The sequence below is a fragment of the Pseudonaja textilis genome, chromosome 7 (assembly GCF_049901715.1).
Source record: "Pseudonaja textilis isolate UNSWEBS1 chromosome 7, rPseTex1.2, whole genome shotgun sequence".
NCBI lineage: Eukaryota > Metazoa > Chordata > Lepidosauria > Squamata > Elapidae > Pseudonaja > Pseudonaja textilis.
In genome coordinates this window covers 22,514,661-22,532,473 of record NC_141996.1, presented here as the reverse complement: position 1 = coordinate 22,532,473, position 17,813 = coordinate 22,514,661, and the positions used below count along the sequence as shown (strand labels likewise).

At 38.1% G+C, this 17,813-nt stretch overlaps 1 protein-coding gene across 1 annotated transcript in view; it reads left to right on the top strand.

Moving 5' to 3' along the window:
* Positions 1-8,574: 8,574 nt before the first annotated feature.
* KATNAL1 (katanin catalytic subunit A1 like 1) overlaps positions 8,575-17,813 on the top strand; it is a 34,964-nt gene continuing 25,725 nt past the window's right edge. Inside the window, exons 1-2 of the mRNA XM_026708897.2 lie at positions 8,575-8,829; positions 15,848-16,023. Coding sequence (XP_026564682.1) covers positions 15,862-16,023 — 162 coding nt within the window. The 5' untranslated portion in view covers positions 8,575-8,829; positions 15,848-15,861. The remainder of the gene's footprint in view (positions 8,830-15,847; positions 16,024-17,813) is intronic.

The following is a 17,813-nucleotide window of genomic DNA, read 5'->3' as shown; positions in this document are numbered from 1 at the left end:
ACTTTTCATGCAGAACATATTATTACAGCAGCAGTCCCTATGCATATATGTGCTGGCCTGCCAGTTGTGTGAGTGGAGCTGTGTGTGCATGCATGTGTATGCCGACCCTCTGCTCATGAAAGTGGAACTATGCATGCATGTGTGTGCGCACTGTCCTGCTGCCCACATGAGTGGGCATGCACACTGGCCCACCTCTCACAGGGCTGGTTCCAAGTAGGCCATGGCCCAACATTGGGCTGCAGCCTGGGTGGTTGGGGACCCCTGTGTTAAGATAGGATAAAAGCAATGTGTGAATAATTATTGCCAAATGATTAGCTGGCACAACATATATAATTAAGGAAAAAGATGCCTTGCCACATCTGCCATGTATCAAGGAGATTTCCATTGAGCCCTGTTCCTTAGGACAAATGGAGCTTTATCCAAAACATGAACCTCAGTCTCTGGGCCCAGTTTCTTGTTTATTAACAGGATCTCCATCTTATTTGGATTTAATATCAGTTTATTCATCTAGGTCATTATCAAACATCACTAATCTTCGAGGGTATCTATATACTACAGTATTTTTTGACTATAAGATGCTCCAGACCATAAGACGCACCAAGATTTAGGGGAGGAAAACAAGAAAAAACATCTGCGTCTGTCTTCCAGCAATTTGCCTCCTTGCAGCAAACAGCAAACAGCCTGGTCAGCTTCAGCAAAGCCTGATTTAATTAGCATGAGCATCTGATTGGTGGTTGGATCGGCTTCTCGGAATACCGCCGATCAGCTGTTCCAGGCCACAGGGATCACTGCCACCCATCACTGGCATTGCCTCCTATCGCCACTGCCGCCTATCGCTGCTTCCACATGCCCCATTTTCAGCCTCCAAGTGCCCTATTTTTGGCCTCCATGTGTCCCGTTTTCAGCCCATTCCAGGCAGTGGGAATCACTACTGCCTATCACTGCCAATTGCCACCGCCACTGTTCAGTGGCGATAAGTGGCGGCGGCGATCCCTGCCTGGAATGGGCAGAAAATGGGATGTGCAGAGGCTGAAAATGTGGTGCATGGAGGCAGGAAATGGGGCATGCAGAGGCAACGATAGGTGGCAGTGGTGATGGAAGGTGATGGTGGCGATGGGTGATGGCAATCCACACATCCTGGAACAGCTGATCGGCAGTATTCCAGGAAGCCGATCCAACTGCCAATCAGCTGCTTGTGCTAAATCAGGCTGTGCTGAATCTGACCAGGCTGTTTGCTGTTTGCTGCCTGGAGGAAATTGCTGGGAGAGGAGGCCAAAGTGTGGGGGCCGGCAGGTGGGTGGGGCTTTGGCAACATTCACCCAATAAGACGCACAGACATTTCCACCCACTTTTTTGAGGGGGAAAAGTGCATCATATAGTGCGAAAAATATGGTGCATCCTTGGAGATAAGACACAATAGAGCTGATATTGAAGAGATTCCATTCCAAAACCCAGCAATTTTATCTAGATGTTGACAGAGCCCTATCAAACACATTAGAGGTTACAAAGCAAACAGCACTGACTTTTCAGCACTTCATGGTCTCCTGACCGTCATGGTACATAAAGATGTAGTTAGATTAAGGATTTACCCTGGGTCCCCTCTTTGTCTACTCTATACTTGCTCTTTATCTAAAAGATGGTAATTAATCTGAGGTCACTTTCTTCTGCCTTTTTATTTAAGCATGCATGCACAGAGCACATAGTAACCTTTATCTTGTAGGATGTTGTTAGCTAGAGTTTCCCTATTGCTACAATACATTGTCTGTTCATACATCTCCTTTCTCTTAAAACCTGCTTCACTGATCCTTCTTCAGGTTAGATTCATGCTCTAAATAACATTCACATACGTGTATAAAAAGCTTCAGCTTCCAGCAAAACTGAAATGACATCACTTTCTGAACAAATCTAAAAAGGAAGGACTGGAGTCACTGTAGAATTGCACCCTTAAGGCACAATTCTGATCTAAGTGCAGATGTGGATGGTACTGAAAACTGCCAAGAGAGCAGGAGAACTAGCAGCGCTGAACTCTTCTCATTCACTTTCTGGAATAGGTTATCTACTAAGGCAATCAAATCAGTTTTAGTACTGTATTCTGTCTGAAAGCTTAATTGACAAAGGTCCAGATAATTAGTATAATTCAGATATCCCAGAAACTGTAAGGCTAGTATCTTTCCAATTATATTTTCCCAAAATGCAGTATTGGAGATATATCTATAATTGTATAGTTCTTGTAAGGTAGAGAAATCTTTTTAAAATAAACAATCTTGTAACTATCTCCTTAGGTCATTGGGGAACGCTTAACATGCCATTTCTCTTCACATGAAGCTAACCTTATGCCAGCTAATTTAAATAAGTAGGAAGGACAAGGCAATAAGCAAGAATATACATCACTAATTAATTAACTCACTCATTCATTCAAATGTATATATCACCCATCTCACTAGTTAAGTGACTCTGGGTGGTTTACACCTAAAAAACATTAAAATCCACACAAAAATCTGTACAAAAATAAACAATGTTTAAAAAGATGGAGAGATAATCCTCAAGTCACTAGCCAACCCCAGGGTTGCATCCGCAACTGTTGGATCCGCACACTGGTTGACAGCAGAGGGTTTCCTTCACACCTTCTGCCCACATCCTTGGATCCACAAGTTGAAAATAGTCCTAAATAGTAGAACCTAAACAAAACTTCAAGCATGCCTTTAATTTAAAATTTAAATTTAAATTCCTTTTAGAGAAGTATTGACTTTGGCAATGAGAGATACATTGCTGTTATTTTTTAAAACCTATTTTTCTTGCTGTCCGTCTCAGAAAGACTACCAGTTTTATAGTATAAGTGATGTAATTTTCAACAGCAATTCCTGGCAGATCAATCACTTTTCTTGACTCATCGCAGATTTCAGACAATTTTTTAATTAGTTTCAGTTTTGAAAAACCTTGATTTGTCACAGCAACTGAAACGGACATGCACAAGAAAATTCTGACTATAGTGATTACAGTTTCAAATGTAAATGAGCAATTTTATCCAGAGTATAAAAAGACAGTTATTTACTTCTTTGGGTATCATGCATGACAATTCTATAATTTCTTCCTCTAATTAATTTACATCTCCCTCTGATATTTTTGTCTTCAGCCTTTTGCAGTCACTCTTCAACTTCTTCTTGTCTGTATGTTTTGTTTGTGCTATATTTGTGTTCATTTATTTATAACCAAGAACGTGATTACTTCTATCTGTACATCTATAGGTAGTCATCATTTACCAACTGCATGGTGTAGCAACCATTTCAAGTTACTATAGTGCTGAAAAATACCTTTGTGACCAATACTTGCATTGACAACAGTTGCAGTATCCCACAGTCAAGTGACCACCATTTGCTTGCTTTGCAACTAGCTTGTAACAAGCAGAGTTAATGAAACAGGAGGAAGTAAAATAATAAGTTACAGTCAAGTGAGTTTTTGCTCAGTGAGTGTGGCACTTTGCTTAAGAACCAGGGAGCAAATAAAGTCAGAAGCCCGTTGCAGTCATGTGATTTTCCACTTAGCAACCTTGGTGTTTGGTGACTTGAGTTGCTGGTTCTAACTGTGGTTGCTAAATCAGGACTGCCAAGTATTTACATTATCTAATTCTCCTCTCCCTTTTCAGTACCAGACAGCAAATGAGAAAGGACAGGGTCTTGCTTGGCCTGGATGGCATTTGTTGGCAGCCCAGGATGGCATGATAGCATGTCCCATCCTTCCTTCTTGCGTTCTTTCTTCAATCATAATAGGTGGTAAGGAAGGATTCAGTCTGGAGCAATGTATGATGGTAGTAGAATGAATGGCAGGAGTGGAATGGCCGAGTAGTGGCTTGGCTGGGGCAGCTCTGAGTTGCAATGGGCCTTGAGAAGGAGGGTCAGCTCTGGTCACACACTTTGGCAGGCAGGCAGGACATTATGCTTCCACAGATTCATAGCAATTTCTTCCAGAGTGGAGTGCTTTCCTCTGGCTGCCCTATCTTTATAGTAACAGCTGCCATCATAGCTCAATGTCCTGTTAGCCTGACCTTGTACATCCAGACTACTATGCAGGGAAGGAGGCAGAAATGAGGGTGATTGTCAGCTTATCCAGGAAAGGCAAGCAAATTTGGATCCAGGGATAGTAGTGATAGCAGGCAGAGAACTATTATGGTCCAGAGACTGCCTGGAGGGAAAGGTGTGGAAAGCAAGAAATCCTTGCATCAGATTTTTCTGATAAATGAACACCATGAGGATTAGAAATAGGAAATCCAAGTCTCTCATTCTGTGGGATGCTGCTACAAGACGACAAAAATTTGAGACCTGTCCAACTTCTGAACTACCATTCTCTTCATACAGAAATTGCTGTCCTTATTTCTTGTTTTCTGGAATAAAATAAAGAAATTGTTTTTAGCTGTGATCTTCCTTGTTTTAGTGAAAGGCCAATACATTATGAAAACTGCTCAGATGTCTCTGTATTTTACAGTTCAGTCAGGGTGCTGACAGCATCGCTGACAGGCAGTGTGAGAAATTCCTCAAGTGCAGTAAGGAAACTCAGAAAGCCAGTATGATGTAGTGGTTAAGGCACCATGCTAGTAACCAGGAAACCATGAGTTCTAACCCTGCCTTAACCACAGAACCAGTTAAGTGACCTTGGATCAGTCAATTTCTTACAGCCCTAGGAAATAAGTAATGGCAAGCCACTTCCGAAACCTTGCCAAGAAAACTGCAGGGATTGATCCAATCTCCAGGTGTTAGCACTGATTTAAAGGCACATAAACACACACGAAGGATTTAGGACACACATACACACAGCTGCTTTGACTATTTTTTTCATGCTAGACCGCAAAAGAAAATGCCACCCTAGATTTTGCTACGCCCTCAGTGTGGCTTTACACATAGCCAGAACATATATCTCTATAGCTTTAACATGTAGCATCTGTGCTTTGGAGTTCTCTTGTTGAAATTACAACTCCAGCCAACATTATTCAACATATAAAAACCCTATTCCAATGGAATGATCAATGGTCTGTATAACTTTCCCTCTTTTCTTCTTTGTCATTGTATCATCAGCTGATGGAATTTTTAAAAAATATTTCATGAAATTACAGGTAGTCCTCAATCAAATCGTTAAGTTACTTAATGACCTGATTTTGAAGTTACAACAGCTGCACACACACACACACACACACACACACTAGCAGTCACATGATTGCATTTTGGCACTTTTATAGTAATTGCAGTGACCGGCATTACATAACCATGATTTTTGATGTTTGTTGCCAGTTTCTCGCATTTACTTCTGATTTTTGCCAAAAAAACCATTGGTATAATGGATTTACTTAAAGACCAATGTTTAACAACCATGGTGTTGGTTCAAGGATCACTGCAAAAAATGTCACAAAATTGGGTCCAGTTAGATGATGTCCCCACTTAACAAACGAAGAACTTTTGACTATAATTCTGGGCTTAATTACAGTATACGTCAAAGACTATGAGACTGCAAAGAATTATGACTTTTTGGCTGCCATCTGTAAACTGCCTAGAGAGGGCTCTAAAGCACTATGAAGCGTTATATAAGTATAAGTGCTATTGTTATCTAGAGATTGTCTGGATTTATATATCTAAGTTATAATTCAGTGCATAATTGCTTCGATGAGAAATCTCTGTGGGGATTTGTGTGACAGCTATAGGTTCCCCTAAGAACACAATGTGAAGAGACAACATGAGGATCCAGGGCTTTTCTAAGCCACTAGAAATAGAATTGCATGTAGGCAGACAAGCTACAGAAATATAAAAATTGATTTTTTAAAATCACACTTTCAATTACGTGTATTAAGTCAGGCAGGGATTACTCAATTTCAAGGCTTCACAGATCATCATCATCATCATCACCCTGGTTGTTATAAAAGTGACTGTGGAAGCTGGTTCTACAGTGGTAAGTGAATTTGTGGGGGACCAGACTGAAGTAAATTAGCAGAACCACCTAGAATCTCAACATTTCATGCACAAACCATACCATTTTAGACCTGACTACTTCTCTGATACACATTCATCAATTACTAGCACATAGTGCTTTTTAAGGTGAGTTATTAGGGAACATACCACTTCAGAGTATGGTATTTTAAACTGTCTCAGATGTGGGATGTCACTGAATTCCAGTGGAGGCAGGGGGACATGAGTCAGGAAGCAATTAATGGGTTGAGATCACTTTAATGGGACATCTCTTTTGCAGTTGTCGGGCTAAAACTGACCAGGGACTAATGCGTCCATTGCCTGGGCCCTGCTACAGGGGGTGGGGAGGGGATCATCAACTAATTAGGATAAGTTTGTGGTCTTCACAGGGTACAAAAAGTTCTTGGCCCTTCCTCTCTGGACAAGCTCAGCATAGACATTGAATTGTCCTTCAGACAAGAATTGTCTGGCAATGCCAAAGCTCAGGCAGTTCAGGAACAGCGACCGGCCATTAGGCAACAGAGCAGATAGCACTGCAACAGCTTAAATTGTCTTGGCAACCTAAACATAGCTCTATTTACTCAAAACTGGCTGATTCTCAAGTGGCATACCTCTCTCTCCTCCAGTCCTAACTTGCTGAACCAGGTAGAAACTTAAAGGAAGATCTGTGAAAAGTTAAATTCTTCTTCTGCCAGCCAGATCTATGATATGCACTACAACACAAGTATCTAGGATTAAGTCCCAGATAACAGATGTTTTATGAATTACTCTGCCCTAAATTGGAATGATTTTCTGTTCTGGAGAGATTTTAAAGACCAAAAGGAGAAACAATTTTACTCTTTTCATTTCTCCCAGTCTGGAAACCATTTAATATTTCTGTCCAGTTTGATAATATGATAACATTACCAGTCATATTCCCTGAGGTTCCTAGACAAGGAAGAAAGAGGAAGCACAGCACAGCACAGCCCGAAGCTGAAAAAAAATGCCTGCATCTGATCTATGGCTTGGTGCTGTATTTCGATCTAGGCAATTGTATTTTATTGAAAACCTTAGGGTAAATACAAACCATGACTTGCATGATATGTGAATGAGGGCTGTGTAGACATTTCTGAAATCAGTAGGACTTATTTCTGGGTAAACATGTCTAGAATTTTATTATTTTATTTTCAATTAGTGGGTATATTTGTAATTATTGTGCATGAGTATACTTTTATTATTTAAAAAAGCAATTAAAATTATATTAAAAAGTGCATGATTATAATTTGTAAAGACATTTAAAATTATTAAATGCAGGAATCCATTCTCTGATTCAGGAGAAATTTAAGTAATAATGGTTAATGAATTAATTATTCATGCACAGAATTGGCATAGTTCTATAAAGAAAATGTTTTTCTTATGTTTATACAATAATCACATGGAATGTTTAACAAAATTCTGAGGATTCTATTAGGAGGCAGATTTGATGTTGAAGTTAAATGGGTATACTAATCATCATGTGGTTTGGTTGAATTTGAGTTTTGTTTTGCATCCTGTGTGATCCCAATCTCGTGGGATTATTAACATCTGATGCAAAGTGTGAAACTTTCATTACATACTAGGCATTTTTTGACCATCTGTTCAAAGGTTGGGGTAGCTACTAGCCAAAAAAGAGGAAATCCCACTTTTGGTTTTACATATTTACTTTGTATTTATTAGTCGCCACTGTTCCAGTAAACAGATAGTAGAAGCAGTGAACAGCTAAAGAAAATTAAGGAGTTTGAGCCCTGTTGTATTTCAGGGTTTAGTGACCTTGATTTAAAAAACAGATTTCTTGATATTTCGCCAACAACTGTGGCTGGGAACATCCTTTGAAGATGCCAATCATCGCTGTCGGCAAAACATCAGGAAATCTGTTCACTAAACCCTGAAGCCCAATACCGCAGAACAGAACCAGCAGTGAATGTATGCCTCAATGTATTAAGAGGATTTATGTGTACAGTCGTCTTCAAATGCTGAAAGAATGGGCGTACTTGTGTTAGGTGTCAAGATGAGTTTAAATGTTGCAGGGTTCATGCATTTGCTCATTCTTGTTTGCTGCAGATGCCACCCCATAGACGACTGAGAAGGATTTTATGGTATCCAAGCTATTTATCTGAATGGGGCCCCAGGTTCACATTTCTTCCTAGTTTGAGGTACCATATGAACTCAGCCAACTCGGAATTATTTTCAAGAAACCATAAGGGAAAACTTGGCCGCACTGATGTCATCCCTTTATTACACCTAGTTATACAGTAGTTTATTTTAATATGAAGGAGTTCCAACTGACTAGGTCCACAAAAAAAACCAAAAACCCGAATGGTTTGAGGCAGCGTATATTCACACACCAATAAAAAAGGAGCAATTTTCTCTATAGAGGCGGAAAAACGTGGTGGCTTGATAAAATTGACAGTATTCACTTCAGTTTGAAGGTGGGAAGCCCTGACGAGGGGGAATAAAAACAAAAACCCGGGAACGACCAACGTTGGACGGTGCAGTGAAGCGCCTCCACAGCAAAGATTCGGCTCTCCCTCCCGCCAATAGGGGGAGGAGCGTCAGGAGGTTTCAACCCGCCTTCCCTCTGCCACCATGGTAACCAATTCGCCGCCGCTAACTGTCCCGCACGCGCGCCAACGGGCCGAGGGACCCAGAAGGCGGTGCCCCCCCTCTCTTTCCGCGCCCTGCGCGCACGAGCACGCGAAGGCGGTGGCCCCTCCCTGCCGTAGGCCCAGCAGCTGCATCCTTTTTTTTTTTTTTTGCGTTTTTAGACCCAAAGATTAGCTTCGAAGACGGAGGATGCAATACCCACCCTCCCCGCTCGGAATCGCGAGCCCCCGGAATTCGTAACAGGCGTTTTCCTCCCCAGGTGAGCAAGTCGGCCGGGGGGTGGGGGGTGGGGGAGAGAGCTTGGAAAGAAAATATTTTTTCTTTTCGAGAAGCATGATGGGAGTTGTAGTCTCGCTGGCGATCGATTTGTCTGGCTGCTGGAAGAGAGCGAGCTTACTACAGATGCCGGCGAGAGCGAGCTTACTACAGATGCTGGCGATTCCCATGTGCCTTTTGGGGAAGGGGTTGGGGGGAATCAGGTTTGGGATACTCAGTTGCTTATTCTAAGGGAGGGTGAGGAAAAAGATGCTTTTTTTTTTTACCTGTGCAATGGATGGAGTTCGGCGCGGGTCAGTTGTAACTAGGATTGAATCCCAAGTATAACGGCGCAGAGAAGCCCCTCTTTAATGATGGGGGGTGGGGAGGGTCGTCAGTTTTAAGTTTGGGATTTCCTTATAGATCTATGGAGCTCAGTTCCCTCCATTCTCAGCTAGTGGCACAGGATACACAGGGTGATGGGCCTGCCGATGCAGCACCTTTCAGGGAGGCTGCAGGATTAGAGGCTTCAGGGTAAATATGTTATACAGTGATAGTGAGGAGACAGAAAGTTAATGAGCAGTATTGCAATGGCTTCAAATCGAAAGGAATAGTGGGGACAAGAGGAATTACATACCAGTCATCATGCTCACTTTCATGATAAAACAAAGCTATATAGAGCAGTAAGTAAAGGAGTAAAAATAACGAGCAAAAGAAATTATAGGCATGAGATAAGGAAGGAAATTCTGGTTTTTATTAATTTATGTATCCTATTTATATGGTGACTCATCTCACGAAAACATAGGCTCCATGTTTTTCAGCCTTTGCAGCCATCCTTTATTTCTGCCCATGGGTTGCTAGGTGTCTGAAATGATTTGATGCCAGGTAATCTAACAATCAGTTAATTTCACCATATCTATACAACTTTATACACTTCCCTTTGTTCTGTAAAAGTCTTATCTCTTTGAGGATATTATGAACGCCATCTTATTATTTTGTGTCTTCTTTCCCTTGACGTGTTTACTTATTCTTAAATTTACAATTTGGACTTTTCTTCAATACATTTCTTTCATGCTTGTTTGCTTGCGCACTAGTGTGTCTATTCATCCCCCATTCATTATTGAGCCTATTTTTTATTGTTTTACTATATCTTAAATATTCTATTCCCACTGCACTCAATTTTCTTTTATGTTTCTCTTGATATATCCAACTTTCACTTCCATGGAACAGAGTGGGCAGAAGTTGTATGTAGCACAGTTGACAAAAGCACTTTTTTGCACACAAGAACTTGTCTCTTTCAACAACACACAACAGATCAACAGCATTTTACTTGTTCCAGTTTCTTGACTCATTTCTATAACATGTATATGTGTGTGTGTATATATGTGTGTGCGTATGTATATAGGTGTGTGCATATATTTATTAACAGAAGTGTTTTATATTTATCACATACTGTTTATTTTGTATTTGGCATTCAAATTTCAGTTTGCTATTTTGACAAATAGCATAAATATCATAATTTGAACCTATTTACTTTCTTAATATCTAAGTCAACAAACATAACATATTTTTCACATAATGTATTTTAGGAAGGTAGAGAAGGTATAGACTACCAGTTTTACTTGTATACCTGCCCACTCGGTAGTAATCTCTGCTAAAACTAAAAATACTATACTGGTCAGTTTTGGTGCATTCTAGCTAGTATGCCACAAGTGCAGCCCATCCTAAATTTTACCCCAAGTAGCTCATGTGTTCTAGGAAAGAGAAGAAAATTGTGGTTAAAAGAAATTAATGAGCTCATAAAGAGACTCAAGACTGTATAAACAGATGTGGTAGAATGGATGCAAAGATGGTTTGCAGTGGTCGAAAGATAAGGAGTGGTATAGTTAAATCCTTCATTTTTCTTTTGCTAGAATCCTTTCATTTATCTGATGTCTTTAATTTCTTTGGCTTATTTTGTATTCATTTCTATGCTTATATTATGATTTATTCCCAAAAGGAAAGCCTGATGGGTATGTATATATGTACGGTACCATATAATTTCTTTCTCAGATAAAACTTGCTAAATGTCATGGGACAGAAGACATTACAATCAAACATACAATTTAAGTACATTGTTAGAGTTCATTGTTCATGACTCAATTTCTCAAAACTGTCTTTAAATTATTATTTGTCAGATATCTAAAAAAACTTCATAGTTAATAATATAATTGTATATGGTAATTCACTTTGTGTTGCTTTTTCTCTAACATCTAATGTAAATATTTAAAAGATCTCTAGATTCATGTAGGGTTTAGGGTTTTGTAATAAAAAGAATGAAAGTCATAGCAGTCCCACAATGTATTTTTTTCAAAGTTCTTTTGTATGTTTTAGGGACCACATATACTACATGTATGCGGTGTTAAATGATGATTGATATATGTGAATCAGCTATTATTAATTTAACTCCATTAACTTAACTAATCTGTGCAATATCTGGATAGGGGTTTTTCTTAATGATAATTTAGTTGGAATTTATATGTGCATTTTTTGGTGAGATATGTAGGCTTGTATTTAATGTACACAATTGTTAGTGTGAGGTTATTTTTGATAACAGTATTGTAGAATTGACCTTAATAGATATTAGGCCCATAAATAGAAATGAAGATGAATAACTAAGTTAAATCCATGGTGTTGGTCTTTCACATCCAAGTAATAAATTCATATTTCCTATATTTCAAGGTATCCTTCTATCACAAAACCTCAGAGAAATCCTATATGACAGGATTATCCTAAGATACAGAATTTTTAATTTTTTGCTAGAAAAAACAGAGCTTCTTACACTGAATCATCCATAAAGTATGTTATTTTCTTAAAACTCCCCCTCCAAATTGTTTAGCCATGTTTTACACAATTCTAGCTTATTCCTTGATGCAACTTTACTATCATCTCTATCATCTGTTCCTTGATAGACAGTTCTCTTCCTCATGAAATGACGGGCCCCACGGTAACACCAGTCAGTTGGACAATGGATGAGTTGCGGCTTGTGGGCATTGTCAGGATATTGATGCATTAATGCTTTAAGAAAAAAAATATAAAATCAGCATGTGTTGAGGAGAACTGCTTTATTTCTTAATAGTTTAATTATTAATGTATGGCAAATTGTAACTAATGTGTTTTTATGTGCATAGAAGAAAAAATAATGGAAAACTAAGTAAAATGAACTAGTTATGTAGGCTGAATAAGATCCTCATTATCATGTGTATTTATGTTCATATTAGAAAATCTGATAATGGAAACTAGATGAGTAGAAACAGGAATTGAGATAGTATACATAATACAATGTTTTTGAAAGTTTCTAAAATATAAGAGACTTGAGAAGATAATGCAAAGAAGGAAAATCTTTTCTATTTTAGATTTGTAGCATTAGTGCTACTTAACATTTATTAGTATTGTTTACAATCAGGAGATACCAGTTTCTTTCCAGCTTAATTAAAGGGGATCTTCATGTATTTTATAAACAATGAAGATTGATAAATTTTGTTCCCCATGGATGGTTTAATGCTGTTTTTTAAAAAATCAGATTGGATTAGTATCTTTTTATACATTCAAAGTAAACAGATCTTATACCCATGATCAATGAATGGGGAGTTCCTCAAAATATTTTCTTTTTTTTTCTTTGGAAATTTAAAATTCTACATAGCTTGTGATCTGGTTATGAAGAGTCATTTCTTATTGTATGATCTTGCTGTTCCACTGAAATTATCACAGAAATTTTGGATTTATATCCCACAATTGAATTTGAATCTTAATTTGATGTTTATGTGAATTTTCTCTTTTGTTGTGTCCAGTACTGTGACACCCTAAAGCAAAATTTGCCAGTATTCCTTTTCTCATCCTGAGTCCTAACAAGATTCCAAATCATATTTACATAGTCTTTTGATGTTGTAATCTGGGTTCCTAGGGTTGTTGTTTGCAACCTTCCTAAGGAACCTCTGACAGGCAGAATCAATGGGGAAAACCAGATTCACTTAGCAAGCACATGATTCACTTAAAAACTGTAGCGACTTGCTTAACACGTATGGCAAAAAGGTTGTAAAATGGGGTATGACTCACTTAACAACTGCCTTGTTTAGCAATAGAAATTTTGGGCTCATTTGTGGTTGTAAATCCATGATTCCCTGTACCTAATATTTAGAGAAAACAGTGTAAACTACTGTTGTACCAGTTTAGAAGCTTCACAGTAGGGAACGGATAAGAGAGGGCATAGCCCACAGCTACATAATGGGAAGAGAAAGAAACTTAGGAACCTCCCTGATTTCTTAGGCTGAAAAAGAGATGATGGTAGGTTTGTACTATCAGACTTGCTAGATTTTGTTAATGTAGCCTTATAATAAAGTAGAATTAGCTCATCTGGTCGTGTGTCCTTTCTGATACAGATAATCTTCGACTTGTGACTAGTCACTTAGTGACAGTTTGAAGTTATGATGAATTTTCCTGGGTTCTGAAATCCCCCTGGTGCTCCCCATAAGCCCTACCAGATCCTCATCATCTGAACTGGCAACCGAGGGAGCCATCCCAGATCTTTTTTTCAAATCACACTGTCAAGATTCTGTGGTGTGTGCTGAAAACGGGTGGCATAATGTTCTGCAGTTTAGATCCATAATCTCAAAAACTTAAAAGTTTCATTTTCAAACAAGGATTTTGGTGTTTTGATTTGCATGATTTAATTATTGAAAAAGGTACTAAAGGGCTTAATTGTATGTAAAGAAATAGAAACAGATGGGAACTAGTGACAGAGAATGCAATTAACTGGTACAACTCTCTTAATGCAACTCCGCTGATAGAGGGATTTTTGACATGGATCTTATTGCCATGTGTGATTTATCAAGTCTTTGGTCTAAGTTGGTTGATTTAAGGTACTAACATGGAATGTGCACGTAATTTATCCACTAACAAACTGAGAACTATCTACTGTTAAATTCTGTTACGCCAATTTGAAGAGATGTAACAACTGTTAGAAATAAACCTGACATCGGTATTAGCAAACACGGGTCAAAGTAGCCATTGTGCAAGGAGATAGTTTGCTTCCCGTGGTTTGAGATTTTAGGGAACTACATTTTGAGGTTCCAAGCATACATTTATTCCCCCCTAGTTCCTGAGGGCTCTAGGGACCCCATATCAACCGAAATGCAACATTTATTGTCATAGGAAAGAAGCCTAGAAAATATAGAGAGAAGAATCATATTACAGGTAGTCCTTACAACCACAATTGAGCCCAAAATTTCTTGCCACAGTTGTTAAGTGAATCACTGCAGTTATTAAGTTAGTGATACAGTTGTTAAGTGAATCTGGTTTGCCCATTGACTTTGTTTGTCAGAAGGTCACAAAAGAGGTGATCACAAGACCTCAGGACACTTGCAACTGACATAAATATGAGCCAGTTGCGAAGCATTTTAATTTTGATCATGTGACCATGACCAGTGGTTGTAAGAGTGAAAAGTGGTCATATGTCATTTTTTCCCAATACTGTTGTAACTTTGAATGGTCACTAAATGATCTGTTGTAAGTTGAGGACTACCTGTATTGTAATTGTCTGCACGCTGTTGGGTCTGATGCTTAAGATGTAATTATGGTTTTATGATGTTACAATTTTGTAAATGTATTTATTTATTTGCTGTAGTTGTTTTATTTTTTTTTGTACTTATTATTATAAACGCCCTTGGCAGTAAATAAAGTAATCCGCTAAATAAATAAAATAACCCCAATTTAATTTTGTCTTAGCGCTGTTTGTTGAAGGGCAGCCCTGACACATTCCTCAAGGGTTAATGGGGTTCTCAACCTGACCTAGAACATTTCTTGATATGGATAATATTCTTTCTGAGACAGAGAATATTTTTATTTTGCTGGAATGTATTGATTGATGGTTCTTGAAGTGTACAAAAATTTAAGGACATATTTATTTTTGTATCACATCAGTTGTAATGTTGAATTGTGTCGCCAAATACCAAATATAATTGGGTGACATCAGCAGTTCTTCAGCCATGCACTGAGAAATTATCTATATGGATTTGTTGTATCTCAAGTGAATTAATTTGTTTGGATTATGTTCTGAACAGACGCCAGCTACCAGCAATTAATAGTTCAGTACATTCAAATGAAACAGCTTTGTTTGCAATATCATGTAGCTCATGTTTTGAGACTTTTTTTTAGAAAACTAAAGCATATACAAACAAAATAGGACAAACTTCTTGGCTTTTGAGATTGTGATGGTTTTTTTAAAAAACATCTGGGATTAGAGGAGATGAAGATTGTTTTTATGGACAGTTAAATTTCGGAAGGAAGCTAATAGTCTTTGTCATTCAGCTCCATTTATGTATGAATGCTACAGCTGCATTTCCTGGTGATGTAATACATTGTTTATATATGTAGGTCATTCACATATTTTATTTATGAACATTATCTATCCCCCATCAGAAACTGTGTTTGCTAGTTTTTAGCATTTTCATGAAAAAAATTCAAAGTGATTCTCTAGAAATGTTAACCTTTTACAATTAGTACAAAAATATAAAAAAGCAAAGCTAATAGTGAATGAAAAGAAATAGGGGAATCAGAGAGCTAGAACTCACTATGGCTATTTGTCAGATTTCTTAGTTATAAACCCATGATGTTTCTGTAGTGAGCTGAAAACCCCATTTCTTAAGGATGTTTTGTGTGCATTGCAATTTGGAAGTGGGAAAGTGAAGAAAAAGTATATAGTGCTAAGAACTTAGCTATCATTTTTATTTCAGAATATCAGATTTCTAGTTCTGAATATACAGTATTAGTAGCAGAAATGTGGAGAGTTCTTACTGAAATTTCAAAAGTAGAAAAAATGATTGCATAGCTTCTCCAGAATGATTGATAGTATAGTTAACTAGTATAACAAAACAATAACACACAATTTAATAAAAATATTCAGTTATGATTCTAAGTGAAATAAAGGTTTTTTTGTGACAAAGGGTAATTTAATTTTTACTGTGTTGTTTCACATTGTATTGTAGGTTTTTCAAAGAAGATGAATTTGGCTGAGATTTGTGATAATGCTAAAAAAGGAAGAGAATATGCCCTTCTTGGAAATTATGACTCGTCCATGGTTTATTACCAGGGTGTCATCCAGCAAATTCAACGGCATGGTCAATCAATCAGAGACCCAACATTAAAAGGCAAATGGCAGCAGGTATAATAACAAAAGGTTTAAGTGCAAATGTTTAATCGCTGCTAATGTTTCTTATGTAGCAGAATAACAATATGAAAATGGAACTCACTGAAAGAAAATATGACCCTGTATAATGTTAACAAACTAAGAGCAGAACATGTCACTTCAGTTATTAAATGTCCTTGACCATCAGTCAAATTAAAGTTTTTCTTAACAGAAAAAATAGATTTCATTTCTTATCTGAGCTCGCTAGATTTGCCTTGCCTAATAAGGAATCTCTCTGAACAGAAGTGTTACTTGGAATATACAGGTCCTTATATATTAAACAAGCTGAGGAGGACATTTGTAGAAGGTGCCCTTTCAGCTGTTCTGCATCCAAAATTAGAAAGCAGGCTTTCATTTAGCAATGATGTAGAGTTGAACCTTCTCCATAGTGATACCTGCTCTGTGCAGAATGACATCTTTACGATATGCCAGAATCCAACACCAGTTTGTTCTAGGTGCTTTTATCTGTTTATGTTGTTTGTTCTCCAACTTCTTTTCCTTATAAATAATGTTGTTTTATTTTCTAACATTATTTGATAGTATTGCTGTTGATCTCTTCAAGAATTATGCAAATTATGGAAATATGGGGTTGGAAGGATTCATTTATTTATCCCATTTATGTGTTGCCAAACCTGCCACAGACATTCAGAAGTTAATAATCATAAATAAATAAGTAATTAATATATCATGGTAAATATCAATAAAAGCAATTGACACATCCACAATAATCACTAACCAGTAAAAATCAGAACGATAATGAAATAATGACCATGCTGATTATTTTGTATAATCATTATTAAAAAATAACACATAATAAAGATACCAAATATGGCAACAAAATGCTAATTGCCGAATGCCATCCATCTGAAATAACTTCTGGAACGTGTAACAGTAGGGCCATACTTAACTTTCAAGGAGACTCTCTTCCGTAAGACAGACAATTCCAACAGGAGAACAGTACCTATGGGAAGCAACCAACCAAGTGCTTCTCCTAAGCTCAACTTATAATACAGAGCGATTTTGGTTGGAGAAGGCATCCTGCAGGTGTGCACCAAGCAGGTGGCCACCAAGCCCTCCTGCAGGAGGGCACCAAGCTATATAGGTCGGTTCCAGTACTTTGAAATATTTGTTGGCAGTTGGAGATTGATATCTACCAATAAATGGACTGCCACATTTTGAACCAATTTTTCCAAGTGGTTTGCAAAGACAGCCCCAAGTAGAGTGCATTGTGGTAGTCCAATTGGTTTGTAATGAGGACATGAGTCATAGTTGTGAGATCTTTGGATCCATGGGCTTGCAAATGGCGTATCAGCCAAAGCTGGAAAAAGATCCTTCTGACAACATTTTTTACCTTTCCTTCAGTTGCAAACATGAGTCCAGGAGAATCCCCCAGTGGCAAACTAGAGCTTTTGGTGTAGTGCTTCTCCTCAAGAGGCAGTACTGGAGCCAACCAAGAACCTTGATGAATGAAATGTAACTCCATCTTATTTGGGTTATATTCAGCCTTTTTTGCCCCAATTGGACCCTTATGCCCTCTTGATACTAAGACAAGATTTCCATAGCAGCATGACTATCATCAGCACATTGATGACCTCATCATGAATTGACAGTGGCTTTATGCAGATGTTAAAAAAGAGCTGGGGTGGTGGTGAACTCACGTAATCCTGTGGTACCTCCCTAAGGTTTACTAAGCCAACTGAAACTGCATATGAAGGAAGGAGTGATACACAGTGATTGATGGAATTGAAGGCTATCGAGAAATCCAA